At 40.2% G+C, this 24,572-nt stretch overlaps 1 protein-coding gene across 1 annotated transcript in view; it reads right to left on the reverse strand.

The window, feature by feature from the left end:
* The window catches only part of CAMK4 (calcium/calmodulin dependent protein kinase IV), a 179,828-nt gene that overhangs the window by 63,895 nt on the left and 91,361 nt on the right, over positions 1 to 24,572 (reverse strand). Inside the window, 2 exon segments of the mRNA XM_019473364.1 lie at positions 12,683 to 12,765; positions 13,408 to 13,470. Of these exon segments, the coding sequence (XP_019328909.1) occupies positions 12,683 to 12,765; positions 13,408 to 13,470 (146 nt within the window).

Here is a 24,572-nt window from a genome sequence, read left to right on the forward strand (position 1 = left end):
CGCCGGTGGGTGGGGGGGGGGGGGGAGATATCTCTTAAAGGCAGCCAACTTCTTTGTATTTTCTTCCACTCAACAAAATCAAAGAAAAGACGAGGTTCTTAGCTTCCTGTCAGTGCCCAACCAATGCAGGAAGAAAACCACCAATTGCCTGATCCCTGGAAACAAGAGAGATCAAGGAGATGCTCAAGACTGCCCTCATGATCACAGGATGTAGAAGACCAGTCCACCCTGACTTAGACAACCATATGTTGGTACGGATAGGATACTGCTCTCATCATTTACATTAAACACATAACAGAAGAAGCACGCAGACACTGAAGATGAAGCCATTGTGAATTTACACTTTACAGTAAATAAATGTAATGAAGTGTGGGCCCATATTTCAGGAGAGCAATAAAAAACAACTGTAGAATTATTGTGCAATGCGCATGACTCATCCACTGATGTTACATGTGAATAACATGCACTGCCAAGCCAATTTCAGCTTATGTCACATGCAGTTAACTTTCTAGTTTTTCAGAAGTCTAGAATTCGGACTTACTGAGAATATAAACCTAATTATTAATTAATAATAATCTAGCAAGTTGAAAGCCTAATCTTCTGTAACAGCAATAAATGAAAAAAGACATACTTCTTGCGAAAGATGAAAATTTATTCCTAAGGGCATTCTGCTTTAAAACTAAAACCTGGATATTAGGCAGTAAGGAAGAGTACTGAAAGAAGATTATCCTGTAGTTTAGGTCCTGTAATGATGCTGGGGGATCATTTGCATATCTATTTTTTGCATCCTCCCTGAGATAGTTTACATAAGACAAATGGTAGGTGTGCCAGCTTGCTTTATTATAACAACACTCCTACCTGAGATCAAGGAAGGATTTTTCAATTTCAGCCTGCAAATCAACAATGACTCATCGCCCTTTTTTCCATAACAGGAAGGAAACCTGCAGAAATGTCTTATTTTGTTATTATGGAAGCAAAAACAATTATTTATACCTAGTTTACAGAATGATCTTTAATAAAAGCATGGATGAATAAAGATTAAACCTTCATTGAAAGGACAGAAAGACAGGAACAGTAACAATAAGGAACTAATTAAATACTCTCTTTGATATGCAAATGAAAGAGCCAGGTAGGCCAAAAGAGTGCTGGAGAGAAAAACTGGGAGGAAGACAGCAGGGAATCCAGAAGAAGAGATACAGAAATGCTTAAAGTCAAAGAGAAAAAAAAGCTTGGAAAAACACTGAATTTGGTGTCCCAAACTTCCAGGAAATTCAAGACAGCGCTTCAAATCAAAGACGACATTCTAGAGCAAGCAAAAATGCAATGTTGATGAAATAAATGGTTTGTATTCTAATCACATTTGTCTAGAATCACTTTTTCATGCTTACATGTACACATTTATTGAAATATGCTGATTCAGTTGTTTACACTCGTACATGGCCAGACACACATCTAACAGAGTACATACTGATGGACACCAAGGTCTCCTAAAACACCACCTGATTTAATCTTCTCTTTCCAAGCACGTGTGAACATATTTGAGACAAATCTGTCTCCTTCTACAAAAAGCAGCAGGGAAATATTTCCCAAAGGCTCCTTCTCACTCCTCCTTCCCACTACCGCTGGTGATGGAGATGCCCCTTGGGAACAGCCCCGCTCCCCGTGGTGCTGAGGCGCACTCCTGCCTGCCTGCAGGGTCCAGTCACCCAGCAGAGCCCACGCCACTGCGCCCCCCGACCCAGAGCCCACGGCCGCCCCACCATAGTGATGATAACACCCTCTCAGCTGCTGCTGAAGCTCGGAGGTGGAAAAGCCTTGTGCTGTCAGGTAACAGAGCTATAAAAAATTTAGTACTGAGCAAAACCACCCTTAGCGTCACACCGCCCAGCAAGCCTGTGGAAATGTATTTCTTGTGATCCATGCTGTCTTATACACAGCAGGTAGTTGAAATCTGGCAGCTTCCACGTGATCATCAAGCACATGTATTCATTCAAGTGTTTAATAATTCGCAGTAATGCTTGCCAGCTTCCATCCAGCCTTTCTAGCATTTCTGTTCCTTCTGAGTACTGCAAGTTTTCTGGCAATATAAATCCTTTAGTTTTGCAGATGGTTTTCAGTGTAGCCTCTGGACATCCACTGTTCCACTCTACCACAGAAGTGCAACGTTCCCTATGTTGCTTATAATGTTTCCATTATGCACACCTTCATCAGAGTCTACATCAGCAGAAGCATAAATTCTTACCAGCGTTCACCATAATTCTGCAGCCAGCAGTATAATTTGGAAAGACCATACATTGGATTTTACTCCTTTTGCGACATTCTTCTAAGGACTTGGTACTCTGCTTTAATTCACCACATCTGTATGAAGTCTCTGAAAGCAATGGGATATCACAGTAAAGAGAGCGAGGTAGTGGCCACACTTGCTCTGCAGAAACTTTATTACTGGTAGGAAAAAAATAAAAGGAAGAGTGCAGTCCTGCTAAACTAAACACACTTGATCTGAAAATCAATGAGGAAAGAGATGGGGAATCCCGACATGTCATTTTAGAATCAATTTTCAGAGCAGTATTAAAATTATATTGTTATACAATTTTATGGTTGACTGGGGATTAATGACAAGCATGTTAGGTAACAAGTGGAAACAATCAATCTCCTTCTTGTTTGAAATGTTCACAAAAAAGTGAACATTTCATCACAGAAGGAAAGGACTCGGCTTCGGGTTTGATTTTTCAATGAGTAATGAAACAAGAGGGCCAGATCTTTCCAAATCCAGCAAGAGAAACAGCTGTTTGCACAGCTGCAGTGGTAAAAAAAGAATCAAAAATACCCAGCAACCTGCTTTGAACAAGCAGAGGACTCATCCAATGCCAGATGATGCTAGTCTGGAACAGTCACCGATGGCACACACCTCTTCATGCAAGACTGCCAATACCTTGAATTCTCTGTCAGCACCGGCCGCTGCACCGGCAGTGAGACCTCTCGGCTCAGGGTGAGGAAGGGCTGTATGTCCTTCCCAGGCAGCACAGCCCGCAGACCCGCTCCAAGCCTTGCACTGTAACTACTCCTGAAACTTGTAATTGAGAGCACCAGTGGGTGGAAGAAACAACACGACAGAGGAACCAAATGGTACAAGAAATGAGTACTTTACCAGCTCCCTGACCCTGAAACCAAAGCCTCTTTCTCTTTTGTTTTTCTTGGGTATGGGAATCCAGTGCAACGACTATTCCTGCAATTTTAAACGCAAGCTGTTCTCGTGACTCCTTGTGATCAAGAAAATTTGAAATCTTACCCACTTTAACAAACTTACTTTTTCCTCCCCCACACTCTAAATTGACTAGTTCTCCTATTCTTAGCTTTACTTCCCTGCTTCCCTCCTACACAGGCCACCCTACCCATCCTCCAGCCTTGCCTGAAATCTGAGCAGGTAAAGTCTGTTTCTTGCTTCCCTTACCTCAGATTGGTAAGTGCACTTAGTTTTAAGCTAATCAATCTAAACAGTTACTCTGAAATTTGCAATATTTAGCCATCATTTAATATTGCTACTACAAATACTATTTCTCCACACTGTGGAGTTGGTTGCATTACAGTATTAGGTGAATCTAGAAACATATAATGTAGCTTGCAAAAGGCCTGCTGAATCAATTTAGCCATCCAAAACAGTAAATATTTTTATTACTTTATCAGTTCCCAACATTATTTCTCTTTCTTTCTTCATGCTATGTCTGTATTTGCATTTTAGATCATTCTTTATAAATATCGCAATATCAGAAAAAGCCGTCACTGTTTTTAGGGTCATTTTCATTCTGTTTTTGTCCAAAACTCTTGTACCACATCTTACCTGTGGGCTGTGTCCTGTTACAGTCTCAGGCAAGACACTGGCCTATATAAATACAAGATCTGTTCCAATGCCAGTATTTACTAACAATTCTTTAAAATATTTGTTTCTATATAATAAATGTTAATTTATCTAAAATTCTTTGGTTGCCATGGGGATTTTTTCTGTACATATTCACTTAATTCTTATGTAAATTGTTATATTTCATTAAAATGAAATTCAAAGATTTCTACAAGGTAAAGTGAGACTGAAAATTGGCGGAAACGGGAAAAGAAAATGACATCACTCTATTCAACAGCAAAAATGTTTCCACAAGGAACACTTTCTCAATGAATGATTCACAGATCTGTTGGCTCATACCTGTATCGAGGCGATTCCACTTCCTTGTTGCTTTGATGCAGTTGTTTAGTTAAAAAGTAAGGTTTCTCTATAAATATTTATGTATTTTCCATACTACAGCATTGAAGAGTAATATATATAAAAAAAGGAGCTCTGATTCAGCTTGCTGATTCTCCCTTATTTTACAATGATTTTCACAATTCAGTGCAGACCAGTTATTACTGTTGCTAGTGACTCAAACTGCCTGCCCATGATCTGAAGAAGGAAAATGGGAAATACAGAACTGGGTTTGGATTTGACTCCAAGTCAAACAAACTAGACATTTTTCTTCAATACCTAGTTTAGAAATGAGATGCACCATTGCAGTCATTGAGGAAAACTATTTTCCCTCCATTGTTATTAAGTAAAAGGCAGTTTCTGATAAATGTGGCATGCAGGAGAATTTAGAGAAAGATTGCATATTTCTTATATCTCATACTAGAGTTTGTTTTCCCCTCTTTAACTTTCTTTCTACTTCTTACTCAGCATTTCTATATAGCACCCACAGAACTAGAAAAATCTTGCAGGAAAATCAGGAATTATACATTAAAAGCCTGGGTAAGACTAAATAAATGGCCACACCTTCAAAAGTAGCAATCACCCAGGTGTCTGCAGTGAAATTAGTAAGAACAGTTCAGTGCCCATCGTTTTCAAAAAGACAGGTTCATCTTTCAGGAGCTTAATTTCAGTAGACATTTTTAAAAATAACAGTCTTTGTTTCCAGAGGTTGTGGAACCACAGTGCTCATAAACTAGCAGCTCAAACTTCTCTCTCAAACAAAAGCTTCTGTGTTACCGGCTGTGTGAGGCAACGTGACAAACTGAATTATTTCAGAATTTCACAGCTCCTGTCTGGTGAGCAACAGGGAAGGGGGCAAAGGTTGCAAAGGAGGCAGTGCCCTGGGGAGGGGGAAAGAGCAGCACTGAAAGCACTGATGAAGCCGCCCTGCCAAGAATCAGTGAGGCTTCCGTTGGATTTCTTCATCTAGCTAAGGGCATCTCGTTATAAGAAAGATGTGGGAATGTGGAGGAAGTTCAACGGACAGTAATTGAGACATAGAAAACACGACTGGTGACGAAGGGTTGCAGGGACTGTGAATACGTAGTCTTCTGCAGTCCTCCACTGCGTGAGAGTTTGCTGTAAAGAAGGAAGTAATCACCTTCTCTCTACCTGCTGGGGACAAGGCAAACAGATTCTGGCCAAATCTGCAGAAAGAAAGATTTTCCTGATATTGAAGCTGAATCTAATTACCAGGCTGGAGAGCAACTGGAATAGCCTACGTAAGATCACAGAGGTGTTTAAGAAACCAAACCCAAAACCCTGGATCCCCAAAGGATGGTTGAAGGATACTCTCTGAGCTCAGGTGAACAACCTGCCCACTCCAGCCCTCCATGCCAAACCAGCACAGCTGTAGCTGCCATGACGTTTTAAATACATTGCCCTGGAGCTCACTCTGGCACTTACATCGCTTACTTCCCAATAAGAGTGAAACAAATAGGCATCAAATTCTGAAACTGGGCACTGCTTGCATAACATACATTGTGCATATATCCCTCTATGTCACAATTCGCATGAGTATTCACATTATCATCATTCAGTTCAGGATTATTTCAGGTTCACCTGTTCCAGTCCTCCTTTGGTGGCCTTGGCACCTCTTGCAGTGCATGGATGTGTGATACATTCCTTACTCCAGCGGTTAAAGTTCAGTGTTGAACTGAGAAGTACATTATCTGAAAAGGATTTGCTTTCCAGGCTTTCATCAAAAAATCAACTTAATTATCATTTAGGACAAGCATTTTGGTGCTCTGAATATTTAGGATAACTGTACTTCTTCCTAAAACATTTTGGCTTCCCTTTATACTCTTGTCATAATGTACATAGAAAAAGCAATGAGAAACAAAATGTACAAAGCACTCACATCCTAAGTGATTTTATAATTTCAGGAAAGGTGTGGAATCAAGGCATAGAAGACACATCCTTAGCTCTTGGGTCAGTCAGAGGCTTCCTTATACATATATGTAGGCTATGGCTATATAGGCTGTAGGTATATATACCTCAACTTGTCACCTGCAGAGAGCTGTTAAAACCTCTCTGCATTTCAAACAAATATGAAAGCTAAATTTGTTAATAATTGAGGAAATCAGCTAAGGCTCGACCACCTTCCTATTTAATTTAACAGGTGTATCTCTCCTAGTTTGTTTGGCATCCAGACCGTGTATGTCTACATTACAGCGGTGAGGCTGTGGCAGAAATCCGAGAAGACGTATGTCAGAGATGCTCTAATCACAAGAAGTCTCGGTATTGACAATACCTAACAAATTAAAAAGCTTCACAGGCACTGATGTGTCCTACCTCCAGAAGGCTTGCCCAGTTCCCGGAGTGGGCTAGCAACATACAGGCTGGTCCCAACTAGGACATACCCATGCTAACAATTCCTGCAAAATTATCCTGAGCAATAACAACAAAAGGAAAGAGGACATTTTAAATGAAAATGTTTTAAGTGAAAAAGTGAAGTTAAGAACCAGGCAAGCTTTAATGTCACATCAATTCACATTTAGAGAGTGGCAGGAAGCCAGCCAGCATTTTTAGCAGGGCCTGTTGCGACAGGACAAGGGGGAATGGCTTTAAACTAAAGGGGGGTAGATTTAGACTAGATATAAGGAAGAAATTTTTTACGATGAGGGTGGTGAAGCAAACACTGGTGAAACATCCACCAGAGAGGTGGTGGATGCCCCATCCCTGGACACATTCAAGGTCAGGTTGGATGGGGCTCTGAGCAACCTGATCTAGTTGAAGATGTCCCTGCCCACGGCAGGGGGGTTGGGCTAGATGAACTTTAAAGGTCCCGCCCAACTCCAACCATTCTATGATTCTATGATTCTATTATAATTGCACCATCATCATTGCTTGAGTCGTTTAGTCATTTATGAAGCTGCAAATGTGTTCCCTCTGGCACCTGGTGTTTCACCTAATTCTAAGTGCATACATTGACCACACCATAAGTAGTATCCTAGGCACAAACATTTACAAAAAATCATTTGTATCTCTCATCCTGAAGAGAATATTGTAGTCGGTGAATACTGACTTACTCAGAGTAATTCTGCCTAGTGACAGAAAATAAGGCGCTGACCACGAAAAAGTGTAAAGGCATTATTACAACTCTGTACAGGAAGGAAACACCAAATTACATTGGAAAGGCTACAAATGAGCATTAACACACACTTCTTTATTCTTAAATTACTGTTTTTTATCATTACTGCAGCTGAAATCAAGAGACACTAAATGAGCTATTATGACATCAAGGAGCACTTTTACCAGAGCTAATTTGTGTGTTGTCTTCTGATTTCAGAGAATAGGGCATAGATGGTGTAGTCAAGTCAGACCTCTTTTTTTGTTGCCCATCCAGGGTGCGGGGACTGTAACTTGCCCATGTGAAATAAAGAGTCCAAAGGACTGCTCTGACCCCTGTTCAGAAGACAGACTGCCACCACATCATGAGACCAGAGCTCAGAAACAAATAAAAGATGCTACTCTGCCACTAGTTTATAAAAGACCCCCACGTTAGTGACTGATTAATTGCTTGACTCTTTCTGATGTCCCTTAGCAATTCTAATTTCCATACGCAGAAACAAGAAGGTGTGCCTGCAGCCTGGGAAGGCTTCAGGAAATTTTGTCCATATGAGGTAATCATTCCCGCATCTCTCAAAAGGGCAAGTTCTTTAGAACAAGTAATTAATATTTTTGTTAATGTACATGCCATAAAAGAAGATAGTATCAGCTTGAATCTATATTTCAGAGGAAATTATAGGAAATCTGAAATGGAAGTGAATCAAGATATTGTCAGCTGTAAGCAGTATTTTTAGACAATGTTTGGTGTACTTAATACTAAGATGAAGGAAGAAGCAGAAGATTTTGTGGTCAAGATGCCAAAGTATAGACAAGGAGAACGTACGGATTGACATTATCATTTGAAGCTGAAAAAAGGAGGAGTGTAACAAAAACTATTCTTAGCAATCTGCAGGTATTCTGACTAAAATGAAATTGACTTTTTTGCTGAAATTAATATTTGGAAAAGTGATATATTGCTGATTCAGCTGAAAGGCAGTAGATATGAATAAAATCTGAATGGAAAAGACCAACTTCAAAAAAAGTTAGCCCATAAAAGACAGATATCAGACTTCACTGTGCTGCAAGACCTATTACTACCTGTAACAATAAAAAGGTTAATTGTTAGAAGCAAAGCCAGATCAACAAAGTGACCAAGAATCTGATGAAATACATCATGTGATAGAAAAGAAAGTCAAAGTTAACAGTACCAAGAAATCACATTTAAGTAAAGAACGACGAAGGGAGAGAGGGCACAGGAAGAGGCAAGAGAAAAATATAACTGAGCCAAGCTTTGGAAGAATCATCAGTATTCTGAAAGGGAAGAACTATGAAGAAAATTGAAGAGATAATAATCAAAGGAGTTAACACAAAAAAGTGAGGCCACTCGCTACTTATCTAAACAAATCTTTGAACTGTCTAAGTTTTACTGTTTATTAACAAAAATGTGTTAAAAAAGCAATTAGTTTGACAAACAATTTGCCTATATAAATGAGATTAGTCTATTTTTTTTCCAGGAAAACCGCATCAATTTCTGTGGTGTCAATTCATTCTACATTCCCTTAGAGTCACTGCTTTTAAACTCTTTTTTCATGTTAAATGGAGAAGAGCTGAAATGGAGGGAAGCTTTCTGATTATAAATCTGCCTTTTAAAAGTATCCACATAAGGTTTATTGCTTTATTCTGTATGCACAATATGATGTCATCCAAAAACCTAATAAAACCAAATTTCATTATGTCTTTCCATCACTCAAACTTTTCATGTAAAAGATGCGTCTATGGTCTGAACTATGGCTCTGCAACGCTCTTCATAAGAAGATGAGATGAGAAGGAAGATGCGAGAGAGGGACAAAAATTGACCTTTGCCTGCCACTTTGCTCCCAGTCCTGAAATTTCCTATCCACAAGTGTAATGGAAACATGGTCCTTTAAAGACTGTTCAAATGTTAGACTGATCACTCTGCTGCACATTTGAACAGCTGGGTTTTTGTTTTTGAACTAGCCCCTGCCCTGGTGAGGGCCGGTGTGACGGCAGCCTGCCCTCCGTGTCGTGGCAGCATGAGAAACAAAGCCGCGTGCTGTTGGGCACACCGCTGCTTGGACACTCAGAGCCATACCAGAGGGTCGTCCCTCGGGACTCTGTCAAAACACTGCTGGTTTAAATGCACTTTAACCATGCGTGTCTGTTTTAAACACGCAGGAATGAAAGAGGACGGCCAAGCAAATGTCAAAGGCATATGTGCCAGCACTGGGCTGGAGACGCAGCATCTGGAAAGAACCAGAGTATCAGTTAATTTAGACCTACTGCAGTTTTCTCTCTGTCTTGGTCAGTTAGTCCATTGGTCTGTCTTACTTCAAAAGCTCTTTGTCACTGCTCACTTACTGGGTTGGCAAAAACCGTCATGCAAACTGGCAATAAATATTCTCATTTACACAAACTTCTCCAATTTAATATAGAGTTGTATTTGTTGTGTTTGGGACGGTGGAATATTACATGTCAGGATATGACCTACAATGTGATTTATGAAGTCTGGGAAACAGATTTCTGTTTAAAAATACAACCAAAACCAACCTGATTTCAGCTGTATTAACTCAGATGTGTAACTGATACTTTTGTCCGAATTTATCTCCTTTCAGGTAACACTACTGAAAAATTGTCATAATGAAAGCTCATTTTAGCAATAACATGGAGTATTTGACAGAAATATGAAATATGGTGAAGGAATTGAATAATTTTATTACCCAGAACTTTTATGTTAGAGTGGCTTGAAACCAGCAGCACATCAACAATGCTAACAGGATTCCAGAAAACTAATTGGATCTTGGGTATTTATAAAATCATCTGCATGATAAGAGGAATATGTATGTGAAAGAACTTACTTATCTGAAGCTCAAATACTATTCAAAAGAAGAATGGACATCTGGGATGGCAGAAAACTAGAGCGATAAAACAGTTGATATAAAAATTACCGGCATATTACCAGAATTAGCAGTAACAGTAACAGCAATGAAGATGTTTGCAGTAATGAGAGCAGATGTGTTTGTGTAACAGATCAAGTCGTATCATTTGCTGACAGCTAATTTGAAAGAGGCATAAGAGTAAATCCTCCAGAGTACAAAAGTTGCTTTGCTGCCTGTGTATGGACAGTGGTTTACAAAGTCACATAGCTGTGCACAAAGCACATAAGGACCTCCAAACCCTTGGGGTGGTCCCTGGCCATGCCGGGGTCCTGCTTGTCCACACACTTTCTGTACAGGGTCTTGTCTCGAGGACAACCATAGGGTGGATCTCAAGACAGGGTCACAGCTCTCCCTCCACATCCGACACAACCCCACTGCCCAGCAGAAGATTTTCCGGGGTCGTTTGCTTCCTCTGGGATGGGAGTCATGCAAGCACAGAGGAAAGAGTGCACAAGGCCTCTCTGTAAGTCAGGACATTTCCTTCATGCATGATAAAAAGCTGTATGGATTGAAAGGATTAAGCATGAGAGGAGAAGTCTGCCCTAAGGCAGAAAGCTAAATTTACCCTCACTAAAACTCAGAGGGCAGCCATTGTATAGTGCAATGCAAGTATTAATCCTTCAGCCCAGCTGAAAGAGAGGAAGGGACAGCTAATGCTTGATTGGAGTGACTAGTGCAAAACATCTTGGCTGCATATTTCTATTAAATTATTTTGGTTTAAGGTTGAAGAGTGAAGTAATACTCCTATTGCTAGCTTAACAGCTGAAAATAGCTTTTATGTTTTTTGTTTTACTGGTTGTTTTTTTTCCAAATCACAGATCAGAGATGAATGTATTGCCAAAGTTTCCCATTCTGTTGTACATGGAGAAAAGGAGGATGCCAAATTCAGACGACCTCCATAGTATTAGAGCTCATTCGCAGCATCACAAGGGGGCACCACAATTCTAGTAAGTGACTACACGGCTTTGCTTCTCGTCAGGCAATGCCAGACAGCTTGTCCTAGCCAAACTACTGAATTAAGCATACAATTTTTGGGAAAGATCAATCTGAGAGCTCAAATCCCATAAACACTGCTGAGTACAGATTACAGAATGTTGAAAATGTCATAATATTAAATCCTGGTTCCATCAAATAATGCAATTCCCCATCCTGGATCCCATGGAGTCTTTTATCACCAGTCCTTCTACCACACAGATGGTTGCTGCTCAGGAACCAACCATTTCACTGGCATATTTGTGTTTTCCCTTTCCAAACTCTTCTCATCAAAGACTACTGTAGAGTACCCAGCCTTCCTGAAAACCACCCAATCTGAAACCACATGGATATATAAAGGGCTATGTGAAAGGTAAGGCATCTTGTGCAGGGTCCTCTCTAGCTCAGGACTGAGCGCTCGCTGGTTGTTTAACTTGCAGCATGTTTCTCCTGATTGCTTTGGCTGAGTATTGAGAGAGTAAGCACCTTTCTTCTGTCGAACTAAAGATGTTACAGGAAGAGTTGCTTTTGTTGTTATTGTTCAGAAATAGTTAATCTCAAGGTTGTAGCTATGACCATGGTACAAAAAAAAAAAGTATGCTTTTGTTTTCTCAAGTCAAAGATACTTTCAGACTGAGTCTTTGATGTGTATTTGAATAACAGTCCTCTAAAATACTAAACTTTAATTACAGAAGAAGGAAGATCAAATAACCTGTCCTTACACGAGTTGGAAATCACCAATGCCAGTAAATTAATTGATTTACTCAAGCAAGTATCAAATGCTTTTTGTATCGTCTCTTGCTCTAAAAAACCAAATCCCTACCAGAAAAATACTGCCCCAACACTCTTACAGAATTATTTCGCTTTCTGCATATGCACCTACACAAAAGCATGTGCAGCCTTATGAGCAATACCTTCAGAATTCAATAGTTGTCTTGCAGAACCTTTGTAACAAAAACATAGGTTTTATAAATACAATGAATATGAAAGAGAATTTCTTTCTTGTTACTCTGCTTACCAAATTTTTATCTGACATAACACTATCCTTCTGGCAGGCTGATTGCCACCTACCATATTTTATGATGACCTGTCAATGTGATTTTGCCACTTTTTCCTGCCTTTTGTCTGCTCTAGCACACTCTTATGCTATGCACCTGCTGAGCACCTTCCTTCAATAGTGTGTGCTCTTCAGAATTTACTGACAACTTCCTTAATTTTCAACTTGCGTATCCTTTCCAAAAAAATCTCTTGATAATCACATTTCCAAACACATTTTTAAGCCAATTCCTGCAGATATTTACTCATTTGAATAAACCATATGCTGATTAAATAATTCCAGTAATTACTAACACAGGGATTATGTGCAGAGAAGAAATCTGGACTGTAACATCCTTGGCGAAGGTACCAAGCAAGGTGCGTACAGGTAACTTACCTATCAAATAGTTCTCCACCTGTGACCAATTCCAGAACAAGACTGATTTCTGTAGGGGTCTCAAATATCTCCTTCAGTTTTATCTGGTAAAATATAACAAAAAGGATTCATTTCACTTATTTGTCTTCTTGCTAAGCATATCACAGGGCCAACAGCAGGAAACCGACCACAGTCAATAAAGCAGAGGATGGTACCAAATGAAGTTGGTGCATCATTTACCTTGCAGTTGAGCAAGTTATTGTGCATGTTCTCTCCCACCTCCCTTTTTTTTTGCTAGTTTTATCTCCTTTGCATTCCTTTTTTTTTTTCTATTTTCACACTCCTCATAGCTCAGCAACCTCCACGTAACACAGGAGTTTAAGAAGCTGCTTTCATTAGTGCTTGTCAACACCTGTTTGCCAGTCTTTCAGAGTAACTGAATGTAAGACCTTCCCAACCCTCCAAGGACTGACAACACCAACTTCCCCTTTCATTTGCAGAACTTCTTTTGCATAGTTTCTCACTCAACTCTGACAAAACATCAATAATTTTTTTTAAGGTGTAAGTATAATTCAGCAGTCTTCCATAATGAGCTGCTAATGTGCTCATGAGGCGAACCCAAAGCTTTAATCCAGGACTCTGTATAGTCTGTATAGGTGAATCACAACAGTAATCTCTCAGGAACAGAAAGAATTTTAAAAATACAAAGAAACAAACATGGAGTGAAAGAACAAGGCTAAACTTACAATGTTTGGATGCGAAAGGCGAAGAAGAACTCCAATTTCTGTGCGGACAATTTTCTTGTCTACCTGGTTAAAAGTGGGGAGGGAAAAAGTGAAAAATTTATTTCTATGTTCACCATAGAAACTTCTAGCTGCATCACAGGAAAGTATGTATGAACAGCATTTCTAGATCTCCTAGGAGAATAAGTTGATGTGAGACACACAAGTCAAATATACTGTAGGAAGTAATTTTCCTTTAACACGAGACAGATAATATAACTGAAAAAAATCTGCATCTAGCAAAATTATTACAAATGTACGTGTAAGTCACGCAAGAAGTAGAATGTAGGAAAGACATCTGAAAAAGGTGCTAAAAACTCCTTTTTTTAATCAAGTTCTGCCCTTGTCTATCACTACTTATGTTGGTTCAGTTTATGCCAGGATAGCTTCCTTTTGACACACTGTTCATCAGCTGTACTGGAAAAAGTTTTCTGCACATACAACGTGCACATCAAAGCAGTGTAACATACTGCTTAGAACAAAAAAATGATGCAAAGGTCAAACACCCCCGGCCACAGACAGGGTGTAAGGTTCAACTTCAACTTGCTTCAGATATATCTAACAGAATGGTCTGTTAATGCAAAAGACTATCTGCTTGGTTAAACCGCTGAGAGGATTAGCCCTTCCCTTTCCCTCCCTTCTCAAATTGCAGTCTTTAACAATCCAGGCACAACCTATGTCCTGTTGGGGGACATCGGTCATTTTGCAGAAGAAATGCAGACCTAGCGAGTATTTTACTCAGGAAAGACAACTGCAGCTCTCCTGGAACTTGAATGCTTAAGCAAGCAAGAAAGGAAAATGCTCGTAAGCAAATTATGCATGCTTTTATGTTGCTAAGGTAATTAATACATTTATGAAGAAACTATCTGGTTTGCAAATATTCTCACAAACCCTAGAGAAATCCTACACTGACGGCAATTAAAAACATCTTTCTTCTACAGCACTCTTCATCTCAGGGGTTACAAAATGAATGAGAGTCAGCAGGTTAAGTCACTACCTGTTTCCAAATTGATGACACAGATGATGTCAAGCAGGACATTTTAAGGGAGAGTTGTGTGGTTTTTTTTAGTGGAGGCTTTTCATCAAATACATGTTTTGTTTTTGTTTTTGTTTTTATCATATGGGAAATGAACAGTCATAATACATAAACCTTTAAAAGGGACATAAAACTACCTTCAAATTCTTAGTGAGGAAGACACATGCTTAAACAATCCCTTTATTTTTTGTCATCTGAAGGAAGAGATGTACTTCTCAGTATTTTATTTTTTCCAGCAACAACAAAATCCAAGTATCAGTCACATTCAGAACTACAGGATAGGCAGAATTTGATTCTCCCCTTGTGTCAATCAGGAATGATTCCAGGTTAATAATGCCACAGTGCTCTGACAGTGTAGAACTAGAGCCCTTAGGGATTTCTTGAAACTCATTGACATTTAACCTCTTTTAGTGGCTCTGCCAGAAAGCAAAATGAAAGAAAGAAAAAACAACTTTGGACAGATTCAGTGCACGTGAGAAGCAGCAAAAAGCAAAAATCAAAGAGGAATGAAATATTCCGTTACCTGAACACCTAACTGGAGGTAAAGAACATGGTCAATAACTAAATCTTCACAGGTAAACGCCTGCTCTGGGATCAAACACAGGACCCTTTAAGCTCTGCGACCATCACAGGCTTTATGAACTTTATTGCTTTCTACTCTGAATGCAAGTGTTTCTTTGCTCTTGCCTGCTACATAAATACTGAGCAGCAGGTTTGAAGAACGGTGTCCTGCAGTCTTCCTAAAATGCTGTGAGCACCAGCCTGTGTTCTTACTTGGTTTCAACATACCCTTGGCATCAGTGCCATTATTCAACTCTGGGTTACTTTTGTGAGTGCAAACGTACAGCCAGTGGCTCCAAAGCTCACTGGGCTCTTGATGATTCAGAGAGTAATACATGTCTGGACTGTTTTCATATGCTTTGCACCTCAGACAGGATCAGAAAAATTAATGTACAATATTGCATGGACAGTCATTTCCCCAGGAGAACTGTTTAGACCGAGAAATTTACCTTATCCAAAGGCACCACTACAAACTGAACAACCTACAGTTTGTTTTCTGCAGTTTTGAAAATGTTTGCACATCAAACATGCCTGGCAACAAGCATGGAAGAGACTGTCCAAACTCTAAAGATGCTTCCTTTTGGCACTGAGTAGTTACAACTGAGAAACTATAGAGGCCTTCTCTCATCTTGCAGGTGGCAACAAATTAAGTGAAAAAGTGAACTGAGACTCGGTTTCAGGTCTTTGCTTTCCTAGACGTTTACTCTGCAATAAGTGAGTCCCTGTGTGATCCAGTTCCTGACCTGACAACGAACAGTAGACTTTCATAATACTTCCTCAGGTGGTGGTATGAGGAAATGGTACCTAAAAATTAAAAATGCTAAGATGCAATGGCAAATACGCCACAGAGAAACACTTAGGAGTGTTACATATAAGCATCCTGGAAAATGGCTATTGGGATAGATTTTACAACAGAAGCGTGCATATAAGTGATATGAACCATCCTAGAGTAAAAGCAGCAGCATATGTAGTCATGGCTTTTTATTACAGACAGCATGTTCTATCACTTTTATTTTCTTACCTTCTCCTACGTAAGTATAGAGCTGTATCAACACTTAACCTTGTTTCAGCTCCTTCCAACAAAATGTACTTACTTATATCAGGGCCAAACTTGACCTATTTTTAGTTTGGGCAGGAGTAACAGCAATTCAACTACTTATATTCCTGACAGAAATTTTTTGATAGGATGACAGTCAGGCATTTCACTCTATCGTGTATGTTGCTAGAGTAACAAACTTTAAAACTTGGATAATTTAACCAAAATATCCTATTACTACAAATGCTTGGGCAAATTAAGTATGCTTGGCTAGATCAAATACAGTGGTCTGATTTGTGTAGATGCAATAACTGACCAAAATGAGGCTGCAAAACTGTTTATTTTTGTATCCTCCTCTTTGGATGCAATTTAAATATGCAGCACAATATGTAACAATTTATCTGAGCTTTCCTTAAATTACTCACAGGAGCGTCAGTGAGACCTTTGTGAGTATATCAGTCAAGAATAATAAGGTCAGTAGAACCGGTCTGTTTGTAAAGAGAAAAAACAATCAAATGTTAACTTGCAGATGTTTCCTGGTTCCACTAGTTTAGCGATTATCCTTCTACAAGCTTCCTTTATCCTTTGCTTTTAATCTATGCTATACGGACTAGAGTATGTAGTTCATTTTAGTATATTTTATACCAAATTCATTAGTATAATTTGATTTCTACTTAAAAGATTACTTTTCTCTGTGTGAAAAACTTACACTAATTCTGTACCAGGTCGTGCGAATGACTGGTTGGGTGATTTTAACACTGGTGCGATTTTACTGAGCTGTATTTTCTGTTTGCAAACTTTAAATTGCAAGCAATCAAGAGGCATTTGCTGTGATAGGCTTATGAAGCAGCATTCTGCTGTGGTACATCCACGTCAATTTGAGAAGTCATTTGCCAGGTAATCCTGAAATGGTTATTTATCAGTTCTTCACCACTGACCCTAGGCATGAAGATTTCACCGCCCATAGACCAAAAAAATCAAACAAAGTTGCTAGATGGCCTGTAATTATTAAAACCCACATCTATACGCTTCCACAGCTCACCTGTGGAGACATCCACATGAAGCGCTAAAACGCAGCAAATCTGCAAGAACTGCTTGTAGCTGCAATACAGTCCTGCCTTGTGCTGTGGCTTGCAGTGCTCCACAGTACGCTTCACGCTTCAGTAAGCAAACCAGGAGCTGTGACTGCAGCACAAGTAAGCGTCTGCATGCTGGCTTTAATCTAACTAGATAAAGTACCTGCAACAGCAAAGATCCAGTGACCTGAACTTGGGAGCAAGAGGCAGTTCAAGGTGCACTGAACTGAAACGTCCATCTGTACTGCTGCTGGACGCATGGCTTTGCAGTGTTACCTGAGATCACTAGACAAACGGTAGCATGCTGTGTGCATTCAAAACTGCAATCATATGTCCTGTTCACAGACTGACAGACAGACATAGGATTAACAGCATTAACAGAGTATTTCACACAATCAAGGCCCAGGAAGTTAGGACAGCATTTGCAAGTCTCGGTGAATGAAATTATCCACCCCTTTAATTTATATTAAAGCATTTACATAAAAGGTAATTATTCCTGGATGATTCCTAGTATTTTGTCTCTCCAGTTATTTCACTTCTCTAGAATTAGGCATTTATCTATTTTATAGATATGTGTCTACAAACATTGTGTCTTTGACATTTGATACTGGTCATGCAGTGAAGTAGTGCTAGGTCTATAATCAGTCTACTGCTGATTTATAAATTTCAGACTATTTTGACAATGGAAAGGGCTGGAAAAATCCTTAATGAAAGCTGAGATTCTTCCATGTTTCTGTGCCCTGAGATGGTGAGGTGGAGTGACGCTACAAACCCTGAGACGTAAAACTGTTGCTTCTATCTGAATTAAATGGAACAAGAGAAAATGAACTGTCACTGTAAACAGATTAATCCAGCTGCTGCCTTGCAATATGGTATGCCATCCTGAAAACAGGTGGCCAACAGATGTACAGACCCCTCAAACTTCGTAGAGAGCAAGAAGCAGAGCACATTACTCATCCTGCAAGTCCAGTCTCTGCTGCCCTCCTTCACCAGGGCGCTGTGGACATGGAGGGGCACATCTGGCCAGGTGTGACCACCATGCCGGTTGGGTGACAATGCTGTGCCCAGGCAAGTGGTGTGAAGCAGCCAATGCAAACAGCTCTCAAGGAGATTTACAGCATTGCCCACCTCAGAGAGGCTGTTCACCCCAGCTCTGCACAGCTCGTATTTAATATCCCACTTACTGACTCACATGAACACCTCTAATTTGAGCAATGAATGCTTTATTGAACCAGCAGGTCAGGCTCTGAGCATGTATTTCTCTGCACTTACAGGGAGCATGCTGCAAATCATTATTGGCTTGCCTCCACACTCTGTTAAAAGTGCTTCCAAGAAATAATTTTTATGTTCGTCTCAGCTAAAGTAACTGCTTTGCAGCCTAACCCTTTCTGTATTTTATGCAGTCAATTGCTAATTACCATTTATAACTTTGCCATTATTTTGTCTTCTCACAGTTAAGCCGAAATATTAAAACCTATACAGACACAGACTACCCACAAGCAGAGCTGCCAATTCCCTGGTAGTCTAAAAGGTCTGTTCCCAACTGTCACAACTACACACAGGGCTGCTGGGTTACCCGGGTTCTCTTGAAAGGTTTCAAGAAAAAAAGAAATGAGCTTGAATTTAAAGCTTGAATTTAAATGAATCTTCACAAGAAGAAGATTCAAAGTACTTACTTTCTATATAGTTTTAGGGTTTGCTTTTTAATTTCATAATGTCCTGGGTAACAGGAATTCTAGTTTCTGCTCAGCTCATACATAGAATACCTTCTCAGAAAGTCTTTCAGTCAAGACTTGAAGATTAAAACACTCTAAAGAAGACTTCTGAATGTGCTTTTTCATCTGTATAAAGCTGGGTAGTACCGCTGAAATCATGCATCTGAGCTGGTCTATGTATCAATGCAAGATACGGATGTCAGTCTTCACCACAAGTGATAAAGAATCTTGGGGGATACAAAAAGTGGTATGACGGAAGAACCCCAAAACAAATGAAAATAGATGCTTTATATGTGACCCAGTCTATCTCTCTGAGTTACTCTGGTGCAATTCAGTAACCAGCATGGCAGTAACCAGTAAAAGCAGAATTAAAAAAGCTGACCCTTCTGAATGAAAGGATACTTCTTTGTTCCAACTAGGGCATTTATTTAACACCTGCTTCAGGTGATTTGATTCTTTGTGTGACCTTTTTTTTTTTAATGAAAATAAGAGTTTCTCAAGTAAAGAATTCCTCTTATGTTTTAGGGGCTCTTCTTGCTGGAACACTGCTTGACCTTCTCAGCAAGGTCAGCAGCTCTCTCTTTTTATGGGAGCAACCTTTGTACTCCTAGTGGGCTAATATTATCTTTTTTTTTTTTCTTTTAAATGGTTCAAAATAATCTTTTTTGTATTTTAAGCTTGGTAGGCTATTCTGGCTCTATCTCCATTCAAGCTGAACATGAGGTCCCCAAAGAACACATCAAACAATACAATAAAGCACAGCAGTAATTGCACAGCCCTGCAGTATCTTCCATAAACTCAGCAGGGAGTTTTCACTCTGTAGGTTATTGAGAATTTTTATTTTGAGCCTCCATAAGTAAACTCGTATTATTAATGCAAAGAAAATAGAGTATTCATTATCAGAGCAACTATTTTCTGTGCACATGTCCACAATTCCAATTTGCAGCTATAATCCTTCAATTGATGCATATTCTTCAGACTGAACACAATTGCATGGAAGTACTGCAAGTCACATCAATGTGCTTGCATTTATCCTGTTAGGTGCCTAAAAGTCTGCTTGTACATGCAAACCTGCTGGTTGCAAACACAGAATAGCTGGACTTGTACAAGCATATGCTTTTAAAAAATGAAAGAGAAGTGCACTATCTGCATATGATAGTACTGTTAATCTGTTAAATATAAATAGTTCCATCAAAGAAGCAACACTTCTGTTTCTCAAAAAGCACAGTACATTTGCAGGCAAACCATCAGATGGAGAGAGATGATTTGTGGGATTGTATAGACTACAGCACAGTAAATCACATGCTGACATATCTGATTAACAGGCCCTGCATCTTGTAATACAGGATTTCAGTGGTAAAGCTGACCAGGTGCTGGTAACGTTCCCCAAAGACACACAAGCCTTTGTGAATGCATTCTATTGCTCACCCATATTAACTTGGTGGCATGACTGGAGGGTGAAGGATGGGTCCAGAGGCACTTATAGCTTGCACAACACTGGTCATTTCCAATAATACATTTTATGTCTGAGTTCAAAGCAAATTATATGTTCATTAGAACAGGCCTTATTATATGCTGTGGTCTAACTATCTGACTAATTTGGTTGTTATTTCTGTTCCTGACTCATTTATACACAGATTTCTGCAAATACGTTTGATAATTGTCAAACAGTTTATGCAAACAAATTTCAGGCTATTAGGTATTCATAAACTGCTCATTTCAGCTATTCACTATTTATAGTGTGTTACTGCCATTGCTACTGTTCCCAAAGCTGGGTGGGGGAGGACACTTTTAAGATGCAAGAACAATGCGTAAATCAAAAGGTAAGTACATTTTTTTTTAGTTAAAAATAGTCGCGTTTATAGGATTATTTAGGAAATTGTACTTACCATTTTCTCATCCATTCTTGCTTTTCACCTATACAGTTACAAATCCAAAAATTTCCTCTCTTCTCAGTGAAAATTTATTAATCCAGCTTTTATTCTAAGTGATGTAACCAGTTTTAGACATCTGGCTTCTGTAAAAGGCTTCACATTCACACTATCCCTCTGAATAAATAAATGGCCACGTAACAGTAGTCCCTTAGAAGTTGAGAGGTATTAGGTGATAGGACATTTCCTAACATCCTGTACAACATTTTATCTTAAAGCTACCCGAAGTTCTTAGGAGTCCTCAGCTGCATGATGAAGATCTGGAATACATTATGTCTACTTATATTATTAGGCAAGTGCAATGCTTGCTGCAATTTAAGAAATTGCACATAAAAAGTAAGCTAGTGTACCCATCCTTCTCTGAATTAACTCACACTTACAGATCCATGTGGACCTTCACTGTTACCCAATGAAGGTTTGATGCATCAGGGCTACCATTAATATTCTAATCTCTAGGACAGATACCAAATTATTCCATGTGATCAATGTACCAGTTTTGGCTGGGATAGCGTTAATTTTCTTTATAGTTACTTGTATGGGGCTATGTTTTGGATTTGTGCTGAAAACAGTGTTGATAACACAGGGATGTTTTCGCTACTGCTGAGCAGTGCTTACACAGAGTCAAGGCCTTTTCTGCTCCTCACGCTGCCCCAGGCTGGGGGTGCACAAGAAATTGGGAGGGGACACAGCTGGGACATCCCTGACCAAAGGGATATCCCATACCATGTAACACCATGCTCAACAATAAAAGTTGGGGGAAGAAGGAGGAAGGGGGAACGTTCGGAGTGATGGCGTTCATCTTCCCAAGTAACCGTTATGCGTGATAGAGCCCTGCTTTCCTGGAGATGGCTGAACACCTGCCTGCCGATGGGAAGGAGTGAAAGGATTCCTTGTTTGCTTCGCTTGCACATTTACCTATTAAACTGTCTTTATCTCAGCCCACAAGTTTTCTCAGTGTTACCCTTCTAATTCTCTCCCCCATCCCACTGGGGGCAGTGAGCAAGCGGCCGTGTGGGGCTGAGCTGCTGGCTGGGGTTAAACCATGACAATCAACTATATGCTCTACCACTCCATTTTGTAAGCAATAACATAGATGATGATTGGGGAAGGCCTAGTTGTGAGTCTGATGATCAAATGAGACTATTTTGTTCAAAATATTTCAGGTGGGATGAAATCTTGACAATGTCAGGTGCAGATTAAGTCTTGCATGAACCATCCTGAATCTCTGGACCTGCTGCTTAAATGACACCTCTACTAGGAGACTTGTAATCTCCTGATGCTAGACAATTCTTCTGGTAGGTCAGCCCCAAACACTGATAATGAGGGGTCCTGAAGTCACTTCAGCATTGCTTGAAAGTATATAGAACATGTAACTCTACAGTTACAGGAACTATATAAATGATACCATGCCCCAAAACTGCTTAAAATTTACAGATTATATACTTTATAATCTGAATAACACAGAAAACCAGTAGGTCCTTAAAAGAAAGCAGGGAAGGAACCCCTTGCAGAAACTTTTCAGGGACTGAAAATGAAAAATATTTGATATAGTTAGGAAAGGACACAGAGAAGCACGCAGAGATGGTGCAATGGTTAAGGGAGGTAGATAGACATGTGAAAGCAAGGCGTTATAACTAATTTAGAGAGCTCACTTCATAGATTAGAAGCTGCGAGCTGAGTTTCTTGTTAGCGCTATGTGTCAACAAATAACATTAGAATTTACAGGACTGTTTTTGTCCCTACATCTCTCCAATCCCTATGGACGATGTCTAAACTACATTAATGACAGCACATTAACTTGCCTCCTCTGCCAGGATCTATGAGCTGTGCTGGAGAAAAAGGACAAGTGACCGAGCAGGCTGAGAGCAGCAGGAACATACAGTGACTTCCCTCTCCAACAGATCACCCCAACCTGTGAATTCTGCACACAAGAGCCACAGGGTGCCTTCCATATTTGATCCTGCGTTCCCTGACGCTTCATATGATTTAGAAGTAAATGGAGGAGATGCTGAAAGGAGGCAATTGTAAGCTATGTGAACTTGAACCAGAACAGGTGAATATTTGAATTTCAGGAGAGTTGCCTACATCTCTCTTTATGGCCACTGAATTCACATGCAGATTTGGCAAATCACACAGAACCAGACCTAAAACCCACCTCTGATGCCTAAGTGTGATTTGGAGTGCAATTTTGGTACTACAAAAAAATGCAACCCCTGGAGACCCCATAGGTTCATATGTTACTGCAGGTAAAATCTATGGCTCCTTCAGCTTTTGGTGAGGTCTAGCTACTCAGTGATGAGAAACTATCTGGGACCTTCAACCTAAGTTTTTTGAGGTCCTCATTACAACTGCAATACTCTGATCATACTCTCATACACTTTGGGATGAACAAGCTCTGTACGAAGCTCAGTGGTAATAAAGCTGTCTCTCTTTGAATACATTTCACATATCCACTACATGGGAGAAAGAAGACGGCTTATAACACACAAGTTCTCAGGTGACATAACACACAAGTTAAAAGGTGACATTATAAAGTGTGTCTGCTATAGGCCACCTGACCAGGAAGAACAAGTGGATGAGGCCCTCTACAGACAGATAGGAGCAGCCTCACATTTGCAGGCCCTGGTCCTCATGGGGAACTTCAACCACTGATATCTGCTGGAAGGACAACGCAGCAGGACACAAGCACTCCAGGAGGTACCTGCAGTGCATTGATAATAACTTCCTCCTCCAAGTGACAGAGGAGCCAGTGAGGAGAGATGCTCTGCTGGACCTCATACTCACCAACAAGGAGGGGTTCACTGGGGTTGTGAAGATCAAAGGCAGCCTTGGCTGCAGTGACCATGAGATGGTGGAGTTGAGGATCCTGAGGGCAGGGAGGAGAGTGAAAAGCAAGATCACAACCCTGGACTTTAGGAGAGTAGATTTTGGCCTCTTCAAAGATGTCCTTAGAAAAGTCCCATGGGATAAGGTCCTAGAAAGAAGTGGGGGGTCCAAGAAAGCTGGTTAATATTCAAGGATCACATCTTCCAATCTCAAGAGCTGACCATCCCAGTGAGTAGGAAGTCAGGCAAAAATGCCAGAAGGCCTGTGTGGATAAACAAGGAGCTCCTGGCCAAATTCAAACACAAAAAGGAAACATACAGAGGGAAGTAAGGATGGGTAACTTGGAAGGAATACAGAAACATTGTCTGAGCATCCAGGGATGAAGTTAGGAAGGCTAAAGCCCAAATGGAATTGAATCTGGCAAGGGATGTCAAAGGCAACAAGAAGGGCTTCTATAAGTAGACAGGTGACAAAAGGAAGGCTAAGGCCTGCTGCTGAATGAGGCAGGGGACCTGGTGACACAGGATGTGGAAAAGGCTGAGGTACTGAATGCCTTCTTCACCTCAGTCTTTACTAGCAAGACCAGCCTTCAGGAATCCCAGAGACCAGGGGAAAAGGCTGGAGCAAGGAAGATGTACGCTTGGTGGAAGAGGATCAGGTCAGGGAAGACTTAAGCAAATTGAACTTACATAAGTCCATGGGCCCTGATGGGATGCACCCATGAGTGCTGAGGAAGCTGGCAGATGTCATTGTGAGGCCACTCTCAATAGTCTTTGATCGATCACAGTGCCTGGGAGAAGCGCCCAAAGACTGGAGGAAAGCAAATGTCACTCATGTCTTCAAGAAGGGTAAGAAGGAGCATCCAGGGAACTACAGGCCAGTCAGCCTCACCTCAATCCCTGGGAAGGTGACAGAGCAGCTAATCCTGGAAACCATTTCCAGGCACAT

Source organism: Aptenodytes forsteri, unplaced genomic scaffold, assembly GCF_000699145.1.
Source record: "Aptenodytes forsteri isolate BGI_AS27 unplaced genomic scaffold, ASM69914v1 Scaffold69, whole genome shotgun sequence".
NCBI lineage: Eukaryota > Metazoa > Chordata > Aves > Sphenisciformes > Spheniscidae > Aptenodytes > Aptenodytes forsteri.